Genomic DNA, 25,694 nt, shown 5'->3' with positions numbered 1-25,694 from the left:
TGAGAAAAATATATCTAAAAACAAAGATGATGTGACTTACCAATCAAAAGAGCTGGCAGGTCGATAGACACACAAACAAACACAAACCTACACACAAAATTCTAGCTTTCGCAACCGACGGTTGCTTCTTCAGGAAAGAGGGAAGGAGAGGGAAAGACGAAAGGATATGGGTTTTAAGGGAGAGGGTAAGGAGTCATTCCAATCCCAGGAGCAGAAAGACTTACTGTAACCCAGAAGGTGTACACGATCAAAGGCAGAGCCACGTGTGAAAGCGCCCACATGATTTACCAACTGACCTGCCTACACTGTGACGCTTTCTATGTGGGAATGACCAGCAACAAACTGTCCATTCGCATGAATGGACACAGGCAAACAGTGTTTGTTGGTAATGAGGATCACCCTGTGGCTAAACATGCCTTGGTGCATGGCCAGCACATCTTGGCACAGTGTTACACCGTCCGGGTTATCTGGATACTTCCCATCAACACCAACCTATCCGAAATCCGGAGATGGGAACTTGCCCTTCAGTATATCCTCTCTTCTCGATATCCGCCAGGCCTCAACCTCCGCTAATTTCAAGTTGCCGCCGCTCATAACTCACCTGCCTTTCAACAACTTATTTGCCTCTGTACTTCTGCCTCGACTGACATCTCTGCCCGAACTCATTGCCTTTACAAATGTCTGCTTGTGTCTGTGTGTGTGCGAATGGATATGTGTGTGTGTACACCTGTCCTTTTTTCCCCCAAGGTAAGTCTTTCCGCTCCCGGTATTGGAATGACTCCTTACCCTCTCTCTTAAAACCCATATCCTTTCGTCTTTCCCTCTCCTTCCCTCTTTCCTGAAGAAGCAACCGTCAGTTGCGAAAGTGAGAAATTCTGTGTGTGTGTTTGTGTGTTTTATTTATTGTGCCTGTCTACCGGCGCTTTCCCGCTTGGTAAGTCTTGGAACCTTAGGTAAAATCTAATGTAAAATGTGAACAAGTCATCTGAAGATGAACCTGGCAGTTTGAAACTGGTAACAGCACTGTTTAAAATAATAAATAGCATTGTAAAAAGTGGATGGTTGTTGTAATATTCTGTGTGACAGTCAGACAACTATATAATTGTGTTTTGTTTGTAAGGAGTGTAGGATATAATATGGTGTGATGTCTGTTGTTCTGTCTTACCTATTAACTGAGTTTAAATCTATGCTATACTGTATTATGTTTGCAGATTCATATGACTATACAATTGTGTTTTGTTTGTCAGGAATGTAGTATGTAAACTGATGTGATTTCGAAAGTTCTGTCTTATCTACTGACTGAGTTTAAATTTATGAAACACTTTGTTTGCAGATTCATAAAATGATATTATTATGTTTTGTAACAGATTTGTGCTTTATCACCATACTAGTTCATTTTTTCATTGCATTTAACTCTGTTTATTACGTTTTCATATGTACCCTTGCTGGTCCAGTTGACCTACAAGAGATCATAGGTACTGCATAATGTACTCAAGCATCTGTCAACTATACCAGTGTGTGACTGGAATTTGTTAATTGTTACCCAAGAAATTATCCAACATGAAGAATTCATGGAACTATTTGTTTAGAAAAATCGTCACTGATATGGACCATGTTATTCCACATAAATGTATATTTCTTCAAGTAGGGGCATTAACTTCCCAATACTCTATGTAGCTTTAAATCAGTATGCCTTCTTTATCAAGTGTAAATGAATCTTCTAGGCCACTATGTATGCATGTTAGTTTGTATGAACAATTAGCAAATAGTGTGGAAGACACATAAATACCAGCCAATTTCATTGACATCAATTTGTTGTAGAATCATGGAATGTATTTTGTGTTCAGACATAATGACCTTTTTAGTCTCTGAGAAGCTCATCTGTAGAAACCAGCACGGTTTTAAGAAACAGCGGTCATGCGAGACACAGCTGGCTCTCTTTGTGCATGATATAACAACAGGCTCTAGATAGCGGCTCCCAGGTTGTGTAATATTCCTCGACTTTCAAAAGGCGTTCGACTCAGTTCTGCACTGTCGCTTGCTCCAAAAAGTGTGCACTTATGGCCTTTTTGATGACATATGCAGTTGGATAGAAAGTTTTCTAACAGACAGAGAGCATTGTGTCATCCTCAATGGGGAGATTTCAACATAAACAAGCGTAACATCAGGTGTGCCCCACGACAGTGTAATAGGTCCGCTGTTTTTTATGATTTACATAAACGATCTGATTGATGGTATTGACAGCAGCATTAGACTGTTTGCCAATGATGCTGTAGACTACAGAAGAGTAGTATCACATGAAAGTTGTGAACAAATGAGGATTTGCAGAAAATAAATACATGGTGTAATGACTGGCAGTTATCTCTCAAAATTAGTAAGTTTAACCTACCGCGTGTAACAAAGAAAAAATCCCTATGTATGAGTACAATATAAATGCCCTGTCTTTGAAAGCAGTAACATCCATCAGGTATCTGGGTGTAAATATTCGAAATGACCTCAAATGGAACGATCAGATTACACATGTAACGGGTAGGGTGAACTCTAGATTGTGGTTTATTGATAGAGTCCTAAAGCGATGCAGTCCTTCAACATAGGAAATTGCTTAAAATACATTAGTCCGTCCAGTCTTAGAGTATTGTTCGTCTATATGGAACCCTTACCAGTTGGTTCTGATTCAAGAGCTGGAGAAGGTCCAAAGAAGAATGGCAAGATTTGTGACTGGTACATTTAGCCATCGTGAGAGTGTTACAAATCTCATAGAAAGTTTGAATTGGGACACACTTGCAGATATGATGCACTAAGGGGAATGGGCTGCTGACTAAGTTCCAAAATCTCATCTTCACCGAGGATGTAGAGCATATATTATTACTACCAACATTCAAATCACCCATTGATTGGAACTAGAGTTGTGGGCAATCTCAAGCTTAACTGTGTTTTGAGTACCCCTGGTCATCACGACTGTGTGTACTCAAGAATGCCATGCAACTATTGATTGAGGCTAGATGCTTCCTATAATTATTCTTTACATATGATTGAACTTATTGATATTTGATTGTGAACTTTATTCATTTTGTTGTGTTGAAACATTTTTGCTGATCTGTGCCCAGAGTGGTTTGGATTCATGGGTCAATCGCAACATCGTAAGCTTAGGCCCTAATATTTTTTCATTATTTTCACCTTTCATGAGTCAACATACCTTTAAATACTCTGGTTTATGTGGTTACCGACTTTGTGTAATATTCCTTCTCATGATTGAGTGTATTCTTCTACTCTGTATCCGTCGTCGTGGATTTTTCGTGTCTGTTCACTCGCCATACATTTAGGCTCTGAATTTTTTCTCTTCTCCTTTGAAAATTTTGAAGGTGTGACTTCATAGATGTAAACTTGCAATTTGTAATTCTAATAATTTACATTGTCTCTGCACTTATTCCTATAGTTTAGTGTTGTAATGCCGTAGTTTTGACTTTGTATCATTTGTCTTGTGACAGAATGTTCCACAGATATGAAAATCTGAATGCCATATCTTCCCTGATATATGTATAAATTATGATTTGTATAGTAGATATTTTTCTTATGTTTTCTGTAATATGCTGTGTATCAGATACTTCTATACATCTGTATTCTGTCTCTTAGCATCATTTTGTACACCATTTGGCATCCTTACAGTGTGTCACAAAATATTGTAAACATATCATTTCCAAATTTTGTCAGGGGGGTATTGTAAAGGAAAACCCTCCTTAGCATTACTTTTCCTCAAGAGAAGTAGTCGATTCCAGAAATATTTTCGAATTTTGAATAGGTCAATATATGTTTTTATATTTTGGAATAAAAATGTAATTTCATCTTTGATAATGTGAAAATTCAAAAGACAGTGTCATACAGAAAAACATGAGAGAATAAATTATCATGAAGAAAAAAAAATTCGCAGGCTTATTTCAAAGTTAATTGATGATGAAAACATAAAATGTCAAACATGTCAGCTTCAAGAATCAGCCTCTAGACATGAAGATCTGGAGCCAACTATGAGAAAAGAACATCAGTAGAAAGTTTATTCTAAATCTTACTCGTCTCATAGTTTTGGAAAAAATAATTACATTGACAATAGTAGTGACAACAACAAATTGTGAAAGTGTGAGATTACAACACCCATCTCCTACATGCTCCATAATATCCACAAACCAAATAATTCTCCATGTACCACTGTGGCTGGTTATTGTGCCACACAGGAAGACTTTTGGCCCCCACTGACTAACACCTCCAACCAGTTGCCATATAATCTATCATTCCACATCACATATACCAACTACTTCATTCACTGAGTCTCCAACATCCCAACCCCTCTACCTTCTGGATCCGTACTCACCACCTCCCTATTCACCAACATCCCTCATGCCCACGGTCTTACCAGAATTGAACACTACCTTTCCCACTGTTCTTCAGACTCCAAACCCACTACCTCATTCCTCATATAACTTTATTCTAATCCACAACTACTTCTCCTTCAAAGAGAAGCTATACAAATAGATACGTGGCAGAACCATGGGCACCCACATGGCACACTCATAGTCAACCTGTTTATGCACCATCTACAGCAGACCTCCCTAGCCTCTGGTTCCGGCTGATTCATGGTATCTTCATTATCTGGACTCAGGGCCAAGACACGATATCTTTACTCCTTCACAACCTCAACATCTTCTCTCCCATCTGCTTCCCCTGGTACTCCTCAACCCAGCATACCACCTTCATTAGACACTTACCTCCTCCTCTCTGATGGATCCATCTGCACCTCTGTTCACACTAAACCAACTAACAACCAACAGTACCTGCATGTCAACAGCTGTCATCCATCTCACACAACTCCCTTCCATACAGCCAGGCCACCTGGAGAAAACATATCTGCAATGACAAGAAACTCCCTCACCCAGCATGTTAGGGGTCCCATCACTGCCTTCACAATAGGCACTGTCACCCAGACCTAGTCCACAAACAGAACTCCCTTGCCCTTTCTCCTAACACTCCCAATCTTCCCACCACCTCAAGAACCAGCCACAAGAAATGCCCCCTTCATCATTCAATACCACTCTGGACTGGAACAACAGAACCACATTCTTCACCAAGGCTGTGATTACTCATCATCAAGCCCTGAAATGAGATACATCCTACTCCTCATCCTTCCCCCCCCCTTCCCCCCTCCACTCCTCAACTGGTGTTCCATCACCCACTCATTCTACACATCATCCTAGTCTATTCCTATGTCACTCCCAAACCAAAGCCCTTGACACAAGGATCACATCCCCATGGAAGTCCCAGGTGTAAGACACCCCCAATCCACTCACCCAGCACTTCCTATTATAATCCTGTCACAGGTTCACCCTGACCCATCAGGAGCACGCCAGCTGTGAAAGCATCCATGTCATTTATTAGCTGTGCTGTAGTCATTGCACAGCTTGTTATATTGGTATGACTACCAACCAGCTGTCTATCAGGATGAATGGCCACGGCCAACCTGTGGTGAAGAGCAAAGTATACCGCCCTGTGGCACAACATGCAGGTGAACATAGCATGCTTGATTTCAAAGGCTGCTACACTAGATGAGCCATCTGGATCCTCCCCTCCACCACCAGCTTTTATGAACTGTGCAGTTGGGAGTTATCCTTACAACTCCTCCACCTACATACTCTGCCAGAGTTATCCCGTCCCAGAAGTCCAACACAACCTCCAATCCCTGCTTAAGGCCATAGGCCATTCCCACAACCTCTCACCTGAATTCATTTCCCTAACAACCCAAAGACTCTATGCACCACAGTAGCTAGTTATTGTGCCACCACTGAAGAAATTTCGTCCCTCACTGACTAAGACCTCCAACCAATTGCCCGTAATCTAGCCCCCCCCCCCCCCCCCCCATATATGTATACCAACCACTTCCTTCACTGACTCCCCACCATCCCAGGCCCCTCTGCCACCTGGATCCCTACTCATCACTTTTGATGCTAACTCCCTATACACAACGTCCCTCATGTCCATGGTCTTACTGCTATTGACCATTACCTTTCCCAATATTCCTCAGACTCCAACCCAACCACCTCACTCCTCATAAGCAATACTAACTTTATCCTAACCCACAACTACTTCTCTTGTGAAAGGAATGTATGTAAACAAATCTGCAGCACAGCCATAGGCCCCCTGCATGGCACCCTACTATGCCAACATGTTTGTGGGTCATCTACAGGAGACCTTCCACACAAAATACCAAACCCCTAGTCTAGTTCAGTTTCATTGATGACAACTCCAATACATGAACTCAGGGCCAAGACACCTAATCTTAATTCTTTCACACTCTCAACACTTTAGATACCATCCCCTTCGCCTACTCCTCCTCGAGCTAGCATGCCACACTCCTAGATGCTGACCTCCTCCTCTCTGATGGGTCCATCCGCACCTATGTCCAAATTAAACACACCAACTACCAAGAAATTGCTCACTTACAGCCAGGCCACCCAGAGACGGTGTATCTGCAGTGACAAGAACTCCTTTGTCCAGTATGTTGACGGTCTCACCAAGGCCTTCACAGGCAGGCACTATCCCCCAGACCTAGTCCACAGACAGACCTCCCATGTCCTTTCCCCTCACACACCCAATTCTCCCACCACCGTCAAGAACCAGCCACAAAGAACTTCCCCCTTTGTTATCCAATAACACCCCAGACTGGAATAACTGAGCCACATCCTTCACCAAGTTTTGCTTACCTATCATGCTTGATTACTAGAATTACAAATTGTAAGTTTACATCTATGAAGTCACACCTTCAAAATGAAGTACATCCTACCTGTGATCTTGCCACCCTTCCTAAACTAGTGTTCAGTTGCCCCCCCCCCCCCCCCCCACCTATACAACACCCTATGCCACTCTCAATCCTAACTCCTTGCCACATGTATTATATCCCTGTGCAAGACCCAGGTGCAAGTGCTGCTTGATCCACCTAACCCAGCACTTCCTACTCCAGTCCTGTCACAGGTTCATCCCAACCCATTCACGACCGAACCAACTTTGAAAGCAGCAATGTCATTTACCAGCTCTGCCTGCAATCACTGCACAGCTTTTTTTATTAGTATGGATACCAACCAGCAGTCCACTAGGATGAACGGCCACCTCAAAACTGTGACCAAAAGCAAAGTATACCTTCCCGTAGCACAACATGCAGCTGAATGTAGCATGCCTGACTTCAATGGTTGTTTCACTACCCAAGCTATTTGGATCCTCCCTTCTACCACCAGGTTTTCTGAACTACACAAATGTGAGTTATTCTTTCAACATATTCTCCACTCCTGTAATTATAGCCTCAACCTATGGTAACATACTGTCCCCACATCCTTCACTCAACAGTTTCCATGCCCTCTCTCCTGCCATTCTCATTTCCCACCCTCTTTGATTGCCGCCCTCTAGCAAAGCACCTGCACATCTTTCCCCACTTCTCTAGTTTTGCATTCCTTTTTTAGCCACCTCCCTGCACCATAAACTCCTCATGCTGCACACAGAAACACACACACAGAATTTTGAGCTTTCGCAACCGGCGGTTGCTTCGTCAGGAAAGAGGGAAGGAGAAGGAAAGATGAAAGGATGTGGGTTTTAAGAGAGAGGGTAATGAGTCATTCCAATCCCGGGAGAGGAAAGACTTACCTTAGGGGGGAAAAGGATAGGTACATACTCGCGCGCACACACACACACACACACACACACACACACACACACACACACATATCCATCCATACATATAAAGACACAAGCAGACATATTTAAAAGCAAAGACCTCTTTGAACCAAGGCATGTTTAGCCACAGGGTGATCCTCATTACCAACAAACACTGTCTGCCTGTGTCCATTCATGCGAATGGACAGTTTGTTGCTGGTCATTCCCACATAGAAAGCGTCACAGTGTAGGCAGGTCAGTTGGTAAATCACGTGGGTGCTTTCACACGTGGCTCTGCCTTTGATCGTGTACACCTTCCGCGTTACAGGACTGGAGTAGGTGGCGGTGGGAGGGTGCATGGGACAGGTTTTAGACTGGGGGCGGTTACAAGGTTAGGAGCCAGAGGGGAGGGAAGGTGGTTTGGGGATTTGATATGGATGAACTAAGAGGTTACAAAGGTCAGGACGACGGCGGAAAGACACTCTTGATGGAGTGGGGAGGATTTCATGAAGGATGGATCTCATTTCAGGGCAGGATTTGAGGAAGTCGTATCCCTGCTGGAGAGCCATATTCAGTCTGATCCAGTCCCGGGAAGTATCCTGTCACAAGTGGGGTACTTTTAGGGTTCTTCTGTGAGAGGTTCTGGGTTTGAGGGGATGAGGAAGTGGCTCTGGTTATTTGCTTCTGTACCAGGTCGGGACGGTAGTTGCGGGATACGAAAGCTGTTTTCAGGTTGTTGGTGTAATGGTTCAGTGATTCCTGACTGGAGCAGATTCGTTTGCCACGAAGACCTAGGCTGTAGGGAAGGGACCGTTTGATGTGGAATGGGTGGCAGCTGTCATAATGGAGGTACTGTTGCTTGTTGGTGTGTTTGATGTGGACGGATGTGTGAAGCTGGCCATTGGACAGATGGAGGTAAACGTCAAGGAAAGTGGCATGGGATTTGGAGTAGGACCAGGTGAATCTGATGGAACCAAAGGACTTGAGGTTGGAGAGGAAATTCTGGAGTTCTTCTTCACTGTGAACCAGATCATGAAGATGTCATCAATAAATCTGTACCAAACTTTGGGTTGGCAGGCCTGGGTAACCAAGAAGGCTTCAAGGCTTCCTCTAAGCGACCCATGAATAGGTTGGCGTACGAGGGGGCCATCCCGGTACCCATGGCTGTTCCCTTTAATTGTTGGTATGTCTGGCCTTTGAAAGTGAAGAAGTTGTGGGTGAGGATGAAGTTTACTAAGGTAATGAGGAAAGAGGTTTTAGGTAGGGTGGCAGGTGATCGGCGTGAAAGGAAGTGCTCCATCGCAGCGAGGCCCTGGACGTGCGGAATATTTGTGTATAAGGAAGTGGCATCAATGGTTACAAGGATGGTTTCTGGGGGTAACAGATTGGGTAAGGATTTCAGGCATTCAAGAAAGTGGTTGGTGTCTTTGATGAAGGATGGGAGACTGCATGTAATGGGTTGAAGGTGTTGATCTACGTAGGCAGAGATACGTTCTGTGGGGGCTTGGTAACCAGCTACAATGGGGCGGCTGGGATGATTGGGTTTGTGAATTTTAGGAAGAAGGTAGAAGGTAGGGGTGCGGGGTGTCGGTGAGGTCAGGAGGTTGATGGAGTCAGGTGAAAGGTTTTGTAGGGTACCTAAGGTTCTGAGGATTCCTTGAAGCTCTGCCTGGACACCAGGAATGGAAGTGCTGGCAGGTCGATAGACACACAAACAAACACAAACATACACACACAATTCTAGCCTTCGCAACCAATGGTTGCTTCTTCAGGAAAGAGGGAAGGAGAGAAAAAGACGAAAGGATGTGGGTTTTAAGGGAGACGGTAAGGAGTCATTCCAATCCTGGGAGCGGAGCGGAAAGACTTACCTTAGGGGGAAAAAAGGGCAGGTGTACACCTGTCCTTTTAAACATACATACAAACACACACACACTTCCGTTATATACTCTAGGTAAGAATATCAACAATGCAGGGAAGGTAGATTGCTAATTACCATAAAAAAGACACTTCAGTTCAAGACAGGCTCAATTAAAAGACACTTACACAAAGCTTTTGGCCATTGTCTTTATTGGCAAAAGAGAAACTCACATCATTCGTACACACAAGTAAATGTACCTCATTCACACATGACTGACAACTCTGGCAGCTTATATATGTTTTGAGAGGGTGATTTTGAGGAAGAGGAGGTGGGTCCCGCTGTGATGGAGGACGGAACTGTTCCAGGCTGGGATCAATTTGGATAGTGTCTTGGGGAGTCGGATCATTAGGAGTAGGATCAGAATTATTTTTCTTAGTGGCAAAGTGATATTTCCAGCAGAGACTACGAGTGTAGGACAGTAAATATTTGACGAGGGCTGCTTGGTTGAATCTGGGAGTGGCGCTGAAGGTGAGGCCTTTGGATAGGACAGAGATTTCAGATTGGGAGAGAGGTTTGGAGGAAAGGTTATATATATGAGAGAGGGTAGGAAAAAAAGAACTGGAATAAAATTGCCATGGGCAGAGCATGAGTAGTACTCATTTCTGACACTAGCCGTGTATTGTGCAACTCAGTGCCAGTTCAGTGCTGCTTGTGTTGTTGACCTGGCTTGTTCTATGCATCTGCAGTGATTGTTTTTGTGAATGCTGTTTTGTTCTTGCTTTGTTTTTTTTATGATGACATGTGGAGTTGTGAAATTTTGTTTTCTACTTGGTAAAAATTTCACTGAAACTGTTTTAATGTTAAAAACAGCGTACCAAGGAGACACTACGGAAAAGACTCAAGTATACAAGTGGTTTGCTTCGATTTAAAAATGGCAACATATCAACTGATGACAAACCTCATTCTGGACATCCATCAACTGCCTGAATCATCAAAAATATTGAGAAGATTCCAGAGCTTATGCTAACAGACCATTGACAGACAACTGATCAACTGCCAGAGATTAGTTGGTTATCTGGGAGCTCAGTTCTATGAATTGCAACAGAAGATTTGGGAATGAAAATAGTTGCTGCCATGTTTGCTGCATGGGTTCTGACTGGCAATCAAAAGGAACATCAAGCTGAAATATGTCACGCTTTGAAACAACAGTTTGAACTCAATCCAGATTTTCTGTCAAAGGTCATTACTGGTGACGAATCATGGTCATATGGTTATGACCCTGAAACAGTGAAGCAAAATGGAATATGTCTTCATCACCCCATCCAAAAAAATGTTGTCAAGTCAAATCAAACATCAAAACAATGCTGATTTTATGCTAAGGGTGTAGTTTATTAAGAGTAAATTCCCCCTGTTCAGACCATGAATCAAATCTTTTGTTTGTAAGTTTTAAGAAGATTCCACAATCCCAACAGGGGATTGATTCTTTCAACACAATGATGCACCTGCACACACAGCCATACTGTTAGATACTTTTTGGCTACAAAGGGAACATTCCGTTATCCCATGCACCTTACTCACCTGACCTGGCTCCATGCAACTTTTTCTTATTTCCACTCATGAAAAGGGGCATGAAAGGACACCAATTTGACAACATGGTAGTAGTTAAGAAGAAAATGAGGGAGGAGCTATTTCTAATAATCAAACAGTGGAAGCACTGGTAGGATAAATGTATTAGTTGGAATTGAGAGTATTTTGAAAGGGATAAGGTTTTTTGTAAGCAATTTGAAAATAAATTGCTTTTTTTTATTTTTTTTTTTTTTTATTTTTTTTTTTTTTATTTTTTTTTTTTTTTTACGCCTCATATGTATGTATTTATGTTCCACCTCTCCTCTGAAACAACTGGCTCAGCAACAATCAAACTTGATACACATATCAATTACTGTCTGGAAAGAATTGCTGTGAAGGTAAGAACAACCTAGTTATGAGAGGGGTGGGGATGAAAAAGTATTGCACGATCTGAAGCACAAATACTCAGATTTTATTCATCCAGTATTTGAGAATGAGAGCACTTAGTGACTTGAAATGAACTTTACATGTAATGTCACACTTTTATGAAACTTTTTCTTGCTGACAACCCCCACAAAAAAATTAAAGAAAAAAGTTTGTCATTTAATAAATTTTCGCTGTTCATTTTTTTAAATGTTTTAATTTACTACTTCTTTACTACTAACTCTATTTGCAACACATTTTGCGGACAGTATTCATGTATGGCACTGAATGTACCTGCAAAATTATAACATTCTATGACACATAGTTGGACATATGACATCATAAACACTGAGATGCATGAAGAACTGCCGTATCATGCATGACATTTAAATTTAGTATTACTAAACTGCTGAACTGACTTTGATGAAATTCTGTAAGGAGACAGCTTGAACCCTGCATAAGAATGTAGGCTACTTTAGAAAGTGTGTAGTATATGATACTTACTGATTTGATGAGTATTGTGTGAATTAGGACAATATACACTCCTGGAAATGGAAAAAAGAACACATTGACACCGGTGTGTCAGACTCACCATACTTGCTCCGGACACTGCGAGAGGGCTGTACAAGCAATGATCACACGCACGGCACAGCGGACACACCAGGAACCACGGTGTTGGCCGTCGAATGGCGCTAGCTGCGCAGCATTTGTGCACTGCCGCCGTCAGTGTCAGCCAGTTTGCCGTGGCATACGGAGCTCCATCGCAGTCTTTAACACTGGTAGCATGCCGCGACAGCGTGGACGTGAACCGAATGTGCAGTTGACGGACTTTGAGCGAGGGCGTATAGTGGGCATGCGGGAGGCCGGGTGGACGTACCGCCGAATTGCTCAACACGTGGGGCGTGAGGTCTCCACAGTACATCGATGTTGTCGCCAGTGGTCGGCGGAAGGTGCAAGTGCCCGTCCACCTGGGACCGGACCGGAGCGACGCACGGATGCACGCCAAGACCGTAGGAACCTACGCAGTGCCGTAGGGGACCGCACCTCCACTTCCCAGCAAATTAAGGACACTGTTGCTCCTGGGGTATCGGCGAGGACCATTCGCAACCGTCTCCATGAAGCTGGGCTACGGTCCCGCACCCCATTAGGCCGTCTTCCGCTCATGCCCAAACATCGTGCCGCCCGCCTCCAGTAGTGTCGCGACAGGCATGAATTGAGGGACGAATGGAGACCTGTCGTCTTCAGCGATGAGAGTCGCTTCTGCCTTGGTGCCAATGATGGTTGTATGTGTGTTTGGCGCCGTGCAGGTGAGCGCCACAATCAGGACTGCATACGACCGAGGCACACAGGGCCAACACCCGGCATCATGGTGTGGGGAGCGATCTCCTACACTGGCCGTACACCTCTGGTGATCGTCGAGGGGACACTGAATAGTGCACGGTACATCCAAACCGTCATCGAACCCATCGTTCTACCATTCCTAGACCGGCAAGGGAACTTGCTGCTCCAACAGGACAATGCACGTCCGCATGTATCCCGTGCCACCCAACGTGCTCTAGAAGGTGTAAGTCAACTACCCTGGCCAGCAAGATCTCCGGATCTGTCTCCCTTTGAGCATGTTTGGGACTGGATGAAGTGTCGTCTCATGCGGTCTGCACGTCCAGCACGAACGCTGGTCCAACTGAGGCGTCAGGTGGAAATGGCATGGCAAGCCGTTCCACAGGACTACATCCAGCATCTCTACGATCGTCTCCATGGGAGAATAGCAGCCTGCATTGCTGCGAAAGGTGGATATACACTGTACTAGTGACGACATTGTGCATGCTCTGTTGCCTGTGTCTATGTGCCTGTGGTTCTGTCAGTGTGATCATGTGATCTATCTGACCCCAGGAATGTGTCAATAAAGTTTCCCCTTCCTGGGAGAATGAATTCACGGTGTTCTTATTTCAATTTCCAGGAGTGTATTTACTCTTTGAAAAAAGCTATTTACTCTTTGACCTTTGTCACATTTGTGAATATGCTTTGACTGGTTGATAAGTACTATGTGATACATTTCAAACTGCTGAATACAATGCTTATACAATCTTCAATGTGTTTAGCCCATACTTCCACACTATTTCTGACATAATCTATACTCTTTGCAATGCTACAGTAGCTATTATGCATGCTATCCAGTATTTGACAACAAGAGCAGTTAGTGACTTGCAATGAACTTTACAGAACTTTTTTGCTGGCACTCCCTATGAAATGGTGAAAGGAAAAAAGCTTATCACTTACTACATTTTTACTGTTCATTTTCACATCATTTTCACGTCATCAGGAATAACATTTTAGTTTATTACTAACTCTATTTGTGAACTTCTGCAGACAGTATTCACATATACCATCAAATTTATTTGCAAAATTATAACATTCTATCAAACAGTTCATGGTACATGACATCGTAAACACTGAGATTGGTGAAACACTGCTGCACTATGCATAACATTTAAATTTATTATTACTAACCCACTGAACCAATTTTGATGAAATTTGGTAAGGAGATAGCTTGAACCCCAAGGAGGAAAACAGGCTACTTTACAAATGTGCATCAAGATACTTAATGATTTGAGTTAAAGAAAAATATTTACTCTTTGACTTTTGAAGTTAGATTTGTGAAAACGCTTTTAATAGTCAATATGTGGTACATAATAAAATTCAAAGGAATGAATTTAATGCTTACACAATCTTCAATGTGTTTAATCCATCTTTTCAGTAGCACAGTGCATACATTTGCACTCCTGCCCATGCCTCTCTGTACACACAGCTCAGCTGTGACACTGTGCATGCCTATGCATCCTGTTTGGGGAGAGCTTAGAAGGGTGGAGCCTGCGGGAGGGGGGGGGGGGGGGACATCCCAAGCTATGCTCATCCAAACAGGAAGACTTGCCAGGGCAGCTGATGTTATGGAATGGACAGTAGTTTACTTGAATCTCACAATTTTGGTGGCGCAAAGACTGTTCCATTAATTTTTGGGTGTGCAGCCACAAGAATTCTCATTATTCTTCTGCTTATATTTGGGTTTTAGAACGTTCACCCATCTTCAGAGTGAGCCAAAAGACTGCCATTCCAGTTCTCACTTCGGCCCTTTATACTCGTGTACCGCACAACTGCTCATGCGGCCACAGATGCAAATGCGCCAGAGACATTGGTCGGCAGCAGAGATGTGCACAATGCACAAGCTACATCTATGAATCCTCAACGACCTGTGTTGGCATGTCGATATATCTTTGTGAGCTGCATTGTGACAATGTCTTTGTGAGTTTATTACACCAAGTTCCGGATTCCATGATTTATCAAGGTTGAGACCACTATCTCTATTAATCAAATTCAATGTCAAGTGAATCTCAATTGCCTCCTTCACTATCGAGTCCCAAAAAGATGATGTAGTTGCCAGAGTTTCGACGTTGTCATACAACATACTGTGACCAGTGTCAATACAATGCTCTGCCACTGTCGACTTGTTAGGTTTAAAAGTCGTGTGTACCTCCAGTGTTCTGTACATCTTTCTTGGACAGTACGAGTTGTTTGTCCAATGTAAGACAGGCCACATTCACATGGAATTTTGTAAATTCCAGGTTTTGGAGCAGCAAATCAACTGCAATGGAGCCCACGAGTGCAGCCGTCTTGGGTGAAGGACAAAAAAACACTTTTACTTTGTGTCTGCTGAGAATCCGTCCTATTTTTGATGAGAGGTTACCCACATCATGCAGGAAGGCCATAGATTTAAAGGTTTCTTCATCTTCTTCTGCTTTCTTTGTGTCCTCTTTCGGTTTCATTTTTTGTGCATTCTGTATTCACTCTGGAGAGTACCCATTGTCTTCAAACACTCTTTGTAAGTGTAAGTGGGAAAGTTCATCTTGCAAACTGCTTTCATCAGAAACAATATGCGCTCAAAGGGTCAAAGTTTGGAGAACACTCATCATCTGGGCAGGCTGGTGGCAGCTATTAGCACATAAATACAAATCCATGTGCATTGCCTTCTGATACACTTCATGTCCCAAAGTGCCATCCTCTCTGTACCGAACCAGAACATCCAAGAATCTAAGCTATCCCTCCTTTTCAATTTCCATTGTGAACTCTATGCCCAGATTGAAAGAGAAAAATATATAAAATCTCCAGTAGTATGAAGCCACGTTCGTTGAGAATAAAATTACATGCCTTCCTTATGCGAAAGTGCTATTGTGTTAAAGAATTTTGAAGAATAATCTAATAAGTTTGTACTAGTGGCTGTAAATTACGATTGACACTGTGTATGTGTTTCAATTACATTACTTATGCATGTCTCATAGACATAAATTAATTATTTACATGTGTACATAAAGAAAACAAATTTCTGATTCTGGCCATGGTACAGTCGTCAGGGTAATAAAATTGCTCACCAAACTGCCATAAAATATGAAATATACAGTAAGTAATAATGTATATGAAAACGTCAAATAAAAGGATAGTGCTTAATTTGTTGATTTTATTAAGGCATGTGATTCAACTGACAGTGACTCCCTCCTCAAAACCTTAAGGAATCTGCAGCAGATACAAAAACTCTGGAAATAAGTAAATAGACTCTTACAAACAGTATCTCAAGCTAAATTTCTTGGGACAACATGTAGTCTCTTCCAAACAGTACCAGGAAACAGACAAGGAGACAATTTGTTAGCATTATTATACAACTGTGTGCTCGAAAAGGTTATAACAAAATGCAAAATATAGGAAGAAAAACAAAAGGTTGATAAGTACATAAAGATGGGTAGATCAAAAGAAGCAATAAATGGTTTAGTCTTCGCAGATAATAGATGGAACTACGGAGGATATGAAGAAGAGACTAGAACTTCCCAACGAAATAGCTGAGAAGGCCAGTCTACAAATATCATTTGAAACGCCAGAAGATATGACAAATGAAAAGTAACTCATCACAAATTTTGAAAACCAAATACGTCGACATCAAGAAAACAGCCAACATTAAATATGTGGGTGAAAGTATAAACACAAAAAGTGTAAAAGAAGCAGTTTCAATTAGGACTGAAAAAAGTTAAAAAACATACAAAGTTTGGGAAAAAAGTAGCAGGATTTTTTTTTAATTCGTGGGTTTTATAATCCCATTATTAATTTTTTTTATCTTGTTGGTACACATGTTTCTGACACATGTTTGCTTTTTCATCAGTTTATTGTTGACAATCGAAAAGCTTACATGTCTTTTTCAGTGCTCGGCAAATTTTTTCTTTGGTTTGGATTGTTTGCTGTGCTTGAAAAATAGATTAAAGTGGAGCAACACTTTCAAAATGCTGACTGTGTGTTTTTGTAAATCTACTATGAGTAAGGCAAAAGGTCATCATTGGTACAAATGTTTCAAAGAGGTGGAAGGAAACATTGAAGAAAACCACCCTGGACACTCTAGGACATCAATTACTGACAACAGTGTAGGAGGAATGAAAATGGTTCTGGAAAATAGCCAAATAATCATCAGAGAGGTTGTTGTTGATGTTGGCATATCCTTTGGCTCACGAAAAGCAATTTTTTCAAATAGTTTTGGATACGAAACACATAACAGCAAATTTTGTCCTGAAACAGTTGAATTCTGACCAGAAAAAATGCCGCACATACATCACTCAGGAATTGCTGAATGAAGTCAACAATGATCCAGAACTTCCAAAGGAGGTTACAACAGGTGACAAAACATGGGTATGTGGGTATGACATCGAAATCAAGGTGCAATCATCCCAACAGAAACTGCCTGAAAAATCAATTTGACACATTGAATCAAATGTGAAGGTTCTTCTTTATGTTTTCTTTGATTACAATCAGATAGTGCCTCATGAGTTCCTGGTCTTACAGTCAATAATGAATACTACTTGCAAGTTATGCAATTTCAAATGTATCATGTTGCATCATAAATGTTCGCACCACCTTATGTAAACTTTCAGTTGTTTACTAATTTAACCCATCTGATCATATTAAGCACATTGTATTAAATGGTGTCAGCCATTTTACTCAAATATAGTGTTTGTAGGGAAAATTATTCTGTTTAAATGTATGTATACTACAAATTCATATAATCATTTGTTGTATGCAGAATTCTGGCAAAACCACTCATGTGGTTCATGTATCAAGATAATGCTCCTCCTCAAACCTCAAAGCTTGTTCCTCATGTTTTGGCAAAACACAAAGCTGTTACGTTGTATCAGCCATCATATTTGCCAGACGTGGCCCCCTATGACTTCCTTACATTCCTTAGGCTGAAGAGAACCTTGAAAGGCCATCTTTTTATCAGCACTGATGTGATAAAAACAGAATTGCTGAAGGAGCTGAAAACCATAATGAACAGTAAGTTCCAGAAGTGCTACCAAGATTGGAAGTAGTGCTGGCAGAAGGTCTTATATCTGAAATGGATTATTGTGAACAGGCAAAATTGATGAATAAATAAACATTCTTTAAGGATAACAAAAACTCTTTTACTTTTTCATTGCATCTCACATACAAAAGTTAGAAATTTGTACAGAAAAACTGTTTTTGTAAATATGTTAAATTAAGACATTATAATGCAGTTGTAAAACCACAAGTCTTTTCTGGTTCAGAAACATTACTTTTACATGACTGCAAAAGTGTGTCAGAAGTTTTGGGAAAGACAGAAATAATAATACTGCAAAAAATATCAAGAACAAACATGGCTTTGGCTTATGAGATCAAATAGGAAAATGCACTCGTTCTGCCCTAAAATAACAAATGAGATCAGGAAAATATGTATTAGATTCTATGGACATTTAGAGAGAATGGTGGAAGACAGATTAACAAAGAAGACCAAAACAGGAAAACAGACAAAGAAAATGGGTAGGAAGGCAAGACAAAAAAAAAGGATTTAGAGGAAAGTCAGATTGAACAGGAGACTTGATTCAACAGAGACAAATTCAGACTGGATGTAAAGTAATTCTAATGTCTTGAGGAAGCTAAAACAAAAAGAAAAATAAGTGGGTCAGATGGCAGGAAAAAGAGTTCATTCTGAGAAAATGAAAGAGTTTTGAAGGAAGATGAAGAGAACTAAACAGTCATTTCGACATGGTCCTCAGTTTGCCAGAATTAACTTTTTCAGGTGTTTGAAAGATCTGTTGGAGCCTATCTACAGTATCACTGACTGTATTTAATAAATGATTATATGAATTTGTGGCATATATAAATTTAAACAGAATACTTCTCCCTGCAAACACTAGATTTGAGTAAAATATCTGATACCATCAAGTACAATGTACTTAATATGATCCAATGGGTTAAATGAATAAACAAGTGAAAGTTCACAAAAGGTAGTGTCAACATTTATGATGTAGGATGATACATTTGAAATCAGTAAAACAATTTGTACTCAGAATTTGCTACAAAAAAATAATAAGTAAGCTTCTACAAAACAGTTGATTTGTCTTATAACTGTGACCATTTTAGGTTCATATGGTACCTTTTAGTTTTTATTTGTTGTTCTATGTTCCTTACAAAACGAGTCAGCTACAGCTTAAAGCTCGTATAGCAAAAGTTCCTGTTACAGAAGTGATATGTCTTTTTTTATTCTCCTCTCACTCACACTAAAATGAATGTTATGACATTTAATTTTTGAGAGATCATTATACTTTTCATGTACGAACTTCCCTTTCATCAGAAAGTAATTAGCAACAGTCATTTACTCTTTCTGTATTTTAATGCAAGTATCAGGATTTACAGTGAACAATCTTTTTATGAGTTCAAGCAATACAACAGCACTACAAAGTTTTTGTTGAACAATAATTTCAGCTTACCTAATGACTTGATATATGTATCTGCTATCCATGACATTTCTCTGGAACCAGTATTTACATCTGGTGCTGGCACATACACACCCGGTTCTGAAATCATTAACATAATGAGTAAATGCAATAATGTATGAGGATCATGTGGTACTACTGTAGTGCATTTTCTTTAGTAACTTAAATTGATAGGAATAGATCTACCATCAGAAATCAATGTAATACATTGTTATCTAGTTTCACAGTGTGCTTGTACTCTGTATTAAAAAGTCATGAGTACAATGAAAATATTTACAATGCTCCTAATATCCACAATTTCAGATATTTTATGGATTTTACACAATACAAGTTCATTCTAGTTTTTGTTATGGTCATGCAACAGTGTAGTTGTTAGTACCCAAGCATGGCTACACATATCAAATTAATAGAACTAAAAGCGCAATAATCTACGCTATTATAAAAGGACAATTTGTTGTTTAATGTTTTTATCAAAAATCTCAAAACGTTCTTGACCAATTTACTTCACATTTTTACAAATATATTCTAATAAGCATTCAGACAGGCAGAGGTATTATTAGCAAAAGTATCGAAAAAAATCTTGACTGATTTACCTCGATTTTTACATATAACCCTAAACATTTGGAGAGATATCATAGGTGTGTGTGTGTGTGTGTGTGAGATTGCGCGTGCATGTGTATGCATGTGTGTGTGTGTGTGTGTATGAGTGGTGATTTCTTCATTTATTCCACTGTATACAAACTCTAGGGATTGATCATTGAGAGGATACTTGGAACAAAAAAAATCTAATGAACTTATTCCAGAAATGCATGGTTTACATGCTAAGAAACTATTTATTCAATCATACATGGTTACAGAGACTGAGGTCTAATAAGCTCTGTACCATGCAGCCGCTGTTCCAGTATGTGGTGAAAATGATTTCACATGTCTCAATGCAAGCATGCCCGTGCCATAGCATGTTCTGTTTGACATGTTCATATCCGAACAGTGTCAAAAGCACTGCAAAAATACGAATACGATGCTCCAGTGTTTCCACATCTGGAATGGACTCTGCATACACCATACTTTTGAGATGGTTCCATAACCAGAAATTGCATGGCTTGAGATCTGGTGAATGAGTAGGCCATCCAACTGGACCCCTCATCACATGACTGAGATGCGTACGGACTTTAACGGTGAAGTGGGCTGGAGTACCATCATGTAGCAGCCCATAACCCTTTGAATTATCAATGGCACCTCTTGCAGCAGGGAAGGTAAAGTAAACCACAAGAAACACCGATAGTTCCGGCCTGTTAGGCTATGTGGAAGCAAGACTGATTCCAAAAATACAGTCACCAATTATCCCATCCCACACATTCCAGCTGCACTGATGCTGATGATTCACTGTCGCTGTACCATTGGGGTTCTGTATACTAACCCACAGATGACCATTATGAAAGTTGAAGATGCCAATCCACATAAAGATTGCCTCATCTGGGAATATGATGGATGACACAAATCCTTGGTATCGTGGTTCCCTGGTGAAGAAAACAGTGACCAAACTGCTCCCGATGTGGAAAGTCTGTCACTGGCAAGCCCTGCACACACTGTAAGTGATAATGGTAGTAACAATTGTCATGGAGAATGTTCTGCATGATCGTCTGGCTTATCCTGTACTGGCGGGCCAACTGCCTGGTACTGACACAGTGGTCATCTACAGCATTAATCATATTTTTCTCCAAGTCCGGTGTCTGAACATTTCAGGTACATCCTTAATGATTTCCTGCTTTCTAAAACAACCCTGTCTCAGACAAAATGCAAAACACTTTTGCAGACATTGAACACTGTGGTAGCTGTCAGCAGGGATAGGTCTCCTGATACAACCTTGTTGCCCACTGCCCATTGCCATTTGTCTTTCCATAAGTGTACACCACATCGGCAAGCTGTTGATTTTAATACAGAACCATTGTGTACAATGCTGTATCACATCCACTACAAGGCGAGTCACCAAGAGAAGTGGACTGGACACAACATTACCATTTACTATGGCAGGAGAGGGTGCTAGGACATGATGTATAAGGAACAGTACCACCCTCTAGGAGGAAACCACGCATACTGTAACTGTGGCTACATGATACAGTGCATAATAAACTGCAGTCTCCGTAACAAGGTATGATTGAATAAAGGGTCTAAGGTCATAGAACCTTTTTTGTTCCATATCCTCTCATTGATCAATCTCTTGAGTTTGCACACAGTGGAAAAAAATCACCTGGTGTGTGTGTGAGTGTGTGTGTGTGTGTGTGTGTGTGTGTGTGTGTGTGTGTGTGTGAGGGAAGATCAGAAAGTAACATGCATTTTTTATCACCAAATTGTTTAATAGCTAGAAAAACAAAAAAATCACAAATTAGCTTAACTTACATATTTTACTAACTTTTCTATAGAGTCACCAATGTTCTCAACACATTTCTTGCATTGTGGTACCAGTATCAATATGTGTTGTTCACAGAATTCCATTTGGTTGGAGTATAGCCATCTGCAGACTGTTGATTTCACCTCCATATCTTTTGCAGTGTTGGCCAGCTAGAAATTTCTTCATGAGACCAAACAGATGGAAGTTCAGTGGTGCCGAGGTCCGGACTGTAAGTTGAATGCTGGAGCAACTCCCACCAAAATTTGGTGATTTTCCCCCCAAACAGGAGCAGCAACATGTGGGTGAGCATTGTCATGAAGATCTGGACACTGGCAGCATTAATGTTGTGGCATTTGTCACAAAGGACACCACCCAGCTCAACCAAAGTTTTAATGCTGGCTGCAGCATTCACAGTGGTCCTGTTTCCGGCACAGTCCACCGACAGCACACCATGCATGTCCTAGAACACTGTCACAAACACTTCCCCAGTAGGCTGAGTCACACAGAATTTTATTCATACTGGGGAACCAGCATGTTTCCACTCTGTAGAGGCCTGCTTGGTTTTGCACATGTAGTGGTATGCCAACAACTCATCACCAGTGATGATTTCTTTCAGAAAGTCATGCCCTTCTATGGAAAAACACGTGAAGTGATCCCAGCTTGTCATCATTCACTCGCCTTTGTGGTTGTCTGTCAGGTTCTTAGGCAACCAGCGAGCACAAACTTTCCAAAATTTCAGTTAGTCATGTACAATATTGAAACCCGCACCATGGGTACTGTTGAACTGCAGTGATAAGGTTTGCAGTTCTACACAGTGGTCATTCAAAATTGCTGTCTCAATGGCTCCAACAGTCTGTGGGGTTGCAACTGTTACCACCCACCGGGACTGTGGCAAATCACTAAAGTTCACATGGCACCCTTGGCAGAATGCACACCACCTGGAGAATTGCTCCAGTCCATACAGTCATCCCCATACATGCCATGCACGCTTCTGTGAATTTCAGTTGGTTTATACACTTTGGCCAGCAAATATCAAACTACACTTCACTGCTCTTCAGAACTTGATGAAAAACATGCACAGCATGCTTGTTTCATAGTTCAGGCTTCTCTCACTAGAGCTCACATGAAAACAAAATAGCCTCTGCAGGACAAACTTCAAACTATGGTATATCGTCATGAAATTTCAACATTTCAGCTGTAATACTAGGGTAGAATAAAATTATTGTGCAATACTTTCTGATCCTCCTTCATGTATCTATAATATATGATACTGATGTCAAAGGAAAGTTTTTGTAGAATGTAAAAAATACTTTGCTGTTAAAAAAGACTACTTACCGAAAAGTAGAAGCTTTGATTTGTCGACAGGCACACACAAAAGGAGGAAAATTTACTAGCTTTTGGATTTATCCTTTGATGAGCTGGAGAAAAATGCACAAATACACTTACATACATGCAGACATGTGCCTTTGTCCCTACATGTGACAATATTTACAATGGACAAACCATCCATACAGTTACTGATCAATACGCTGAACACAGGCACCACATAAAACAATGAGAACCAGCCAAAGTTGACCATCAGAGAAATTGGCTAAGAAACAGACACAGAAAAGTATTTGAAGAGATTAGAATCTTGGATCAGGCAACTACATATAAGGATTATACCATAAAATGGGAAGCCGAGATTGGGTTGTGGTGTAATAATTTCAACAGCAAAAGTGGTACACCACTAGCAGAGTGCAGTGGTAGGTTTTGGTCACAAAATGAAAAGGGAAAAAATGCTTAACAATTACAGGGTGGCATAAGTAGAAGTTCTGAATACAGTGCCGATCCCTCACAACAATCACAGCAGACCAGTGCAGTGGTGGGGTGCGTGGCTCACTTTCCTGTGCACACATTAATTTGGACTACTGGAATATTCTAGACAGTGCTGATTCACATATATAAGATAGATGCCTTGCCTACTGCATAAGTCTGAACTTTTACACCCAAGGACAACAGTGGCGAATGCTATTGAAAGCGTGAGACTTCCATTTCAATTGATGCAAAATGAAAACTGAGAACATTTTATTCAAAAATGTTTCTTTTTATGACATGGCTAGTTATTTTTTTATCTACGGACTAGTAGTATTTGTAATAAAGAAGGACGATGTATTTAGTAGCAGCTGTTGAATTTTTTTTTTTCATTATTTTTTACAACATGTAAACAGATATGAAAATAATGTCAACAAGCTGGAAAATGCTTAATTTCGCATCATCATGCTGTATTCAACATTTACAACTTTTTATTTAATCCATGATGCATTAAGACCATCTAGCATTTTTTTGGAGATACCTTTCAGAAAGAAAATTGCAACCTACCACTCTATTTCTGTATGAACAACTTTTTTCTCCAAATCCAGTTTTGGATTTGGGCCCATCATCAGGCAGCTGATTGGATTATCAGATTTTACATATTTTACCTTGAGGATAATTTTTCTTTATAGATTGTAATATAGGAGCCTGCTTCTTTGATGTGTGACAAGCTAAACCATGGGCAAATAGTATGAGTGGTTGCCATTTTCTTCCTCACCATTATGTAAATTGTTTCTTTTGCCTGCATCTAGAACAATGGAAGTTCTCTTTCCTTCGTTGTGTCAAGTTTTTTAAAGTATATGGTAATATACTTAGTATGGAAACATCTGTTCAGACTTACTGAGTATTTCAGCCTTTCCTCTACTGAGAATAAAAGGAGTCAAAGGAAATAGAGTTTTGTGTCATGTAACATAAAATACTAATTATCTCCAACTAGCTCAGTGCCTGCCACTTCACTCGTGAATGCTGTATGGTCTGCACAATTTTTCAGTGCTCAAGGGTAACTCTACATCCAATCAAAGGGTTGATGACCATTTACATGGCTATCAGTCTTTGCATAATTAAAGGGTTCCAACACGCCTAATTTAATATAGTGAGTTAAAAAAAGAAAGAGATAAATCGGGTAAGTGGTCCTATAGTTATTAGCACAAGTCTTACAACCAGTACTGAATTCCCTTATATCAAATGGATATTCCACTACAGGGATTTGCATTTACATGTTGTTTCTATTTTGTCATCAGTAATGATTAGTTTCCATTGTAATATTGACAAAAATAATTTTATAAACGTATATTAAGCCTACTGAAAAACTAACAAATTAAAGGTGCATTTCTTTTAATTGCTTTTTTTTTTTTTTTTACATGACAAAGCCAATTTGTCACAGTGACTGTTAAATATCTATCTTTGATTTAGTTCACAAACTGCAACACTGTCTAAACTTCACATTTATTAAGTACATGAAAGCATGATCTCTTCTAAATATACTTCTAACCAAAAAGCCATTCCGCTTTCATAATGAAATATTTTCATAAATGTTTTCATCCCCTATTTTACCCTCTTATGGGTTGAATTTCTATAAGCAATGAAAGTTTTTTTTATTTATTTATTTTTTTTTTTTTTTTAATTTCAAACTGAGAAGTCCAGTACCAGTTTTCATTTATGTAATTTTAAAAATACTTAAATTAAACAATGGAAAACCAGAATGGAATGTAACAATATTATGAAAAGGAAATTTGTCACTCACCATATGGCACAGATGATGAGTCACAGACAGGCACAGCGAAAATACTGTCATGAATAGAGCTTTGGGTCAGTAAGGCCTTCGTCAAAAATAGATGACAGACACACATACTCACACAAATGCAACTCACGACTGCAGTCTCAAGCAACTGAAGGCACGCTCATGCAGTTGTCTATTTTTGATGAAGATCTTACAGGCGGAAAGCTTTATTTGTGGCAGTCTTTTTGTTGTGCCTGTCTGCAACTCAGCATCTCCGCTGTAAGGTGATTGGCAACTTACCTTTCCATTATACTGTTTAAAAATGCTTAGTAGTTCTTTGATAATGATTTATTTTTAAAAAATCATAAGTACCACACC

General features: G+C 40.5%; 1 protein-coding gene across 2 annotated transcripts in view; it reads right to left on the bottom strand.

The window, feature by feature from the left end:
- Positions 1 to 25,694, bottom strand: part of LOC126272020 (glutamate dehydrogenase, mitochondrial-like) — a 196,262-nt gene that overhangs the window by 149,593 nt on the left and 20,975 nt on the right. For both annotated transcript variants that reach the window (XM_049974518.1, XM_049974528.1), the window contains one exon: positions 19,348 to 19,434. In XM_049974518.1, coding sequence (XP_049830475.1) covers positions 19,348 to 19,434 — 87 coding nt within the window. The remainder of the gene's footprint in view (positions 1 to 19,347; positions 19,435 to 25,694) is intronic.

Source organism: Schistocerca gregaria, chromosome 1 (assembly GCF_023897955.1).
Source record: "Schistocerca gregaria isolate iqSchGreg1 chromosome 1, iqSchGreg1.2, whole genome shotgun sequence".
NCBI lineage: Eukaryota > Metazoa > Arthropoda > Insecta > Orthoptera > Acrididae > Schistocerca > Schistocerca gregaria.
Note: the sequence above shows the minus strand (reverse complement) of the source record. Positions and strands in the feature narration are given on the sequence as shown.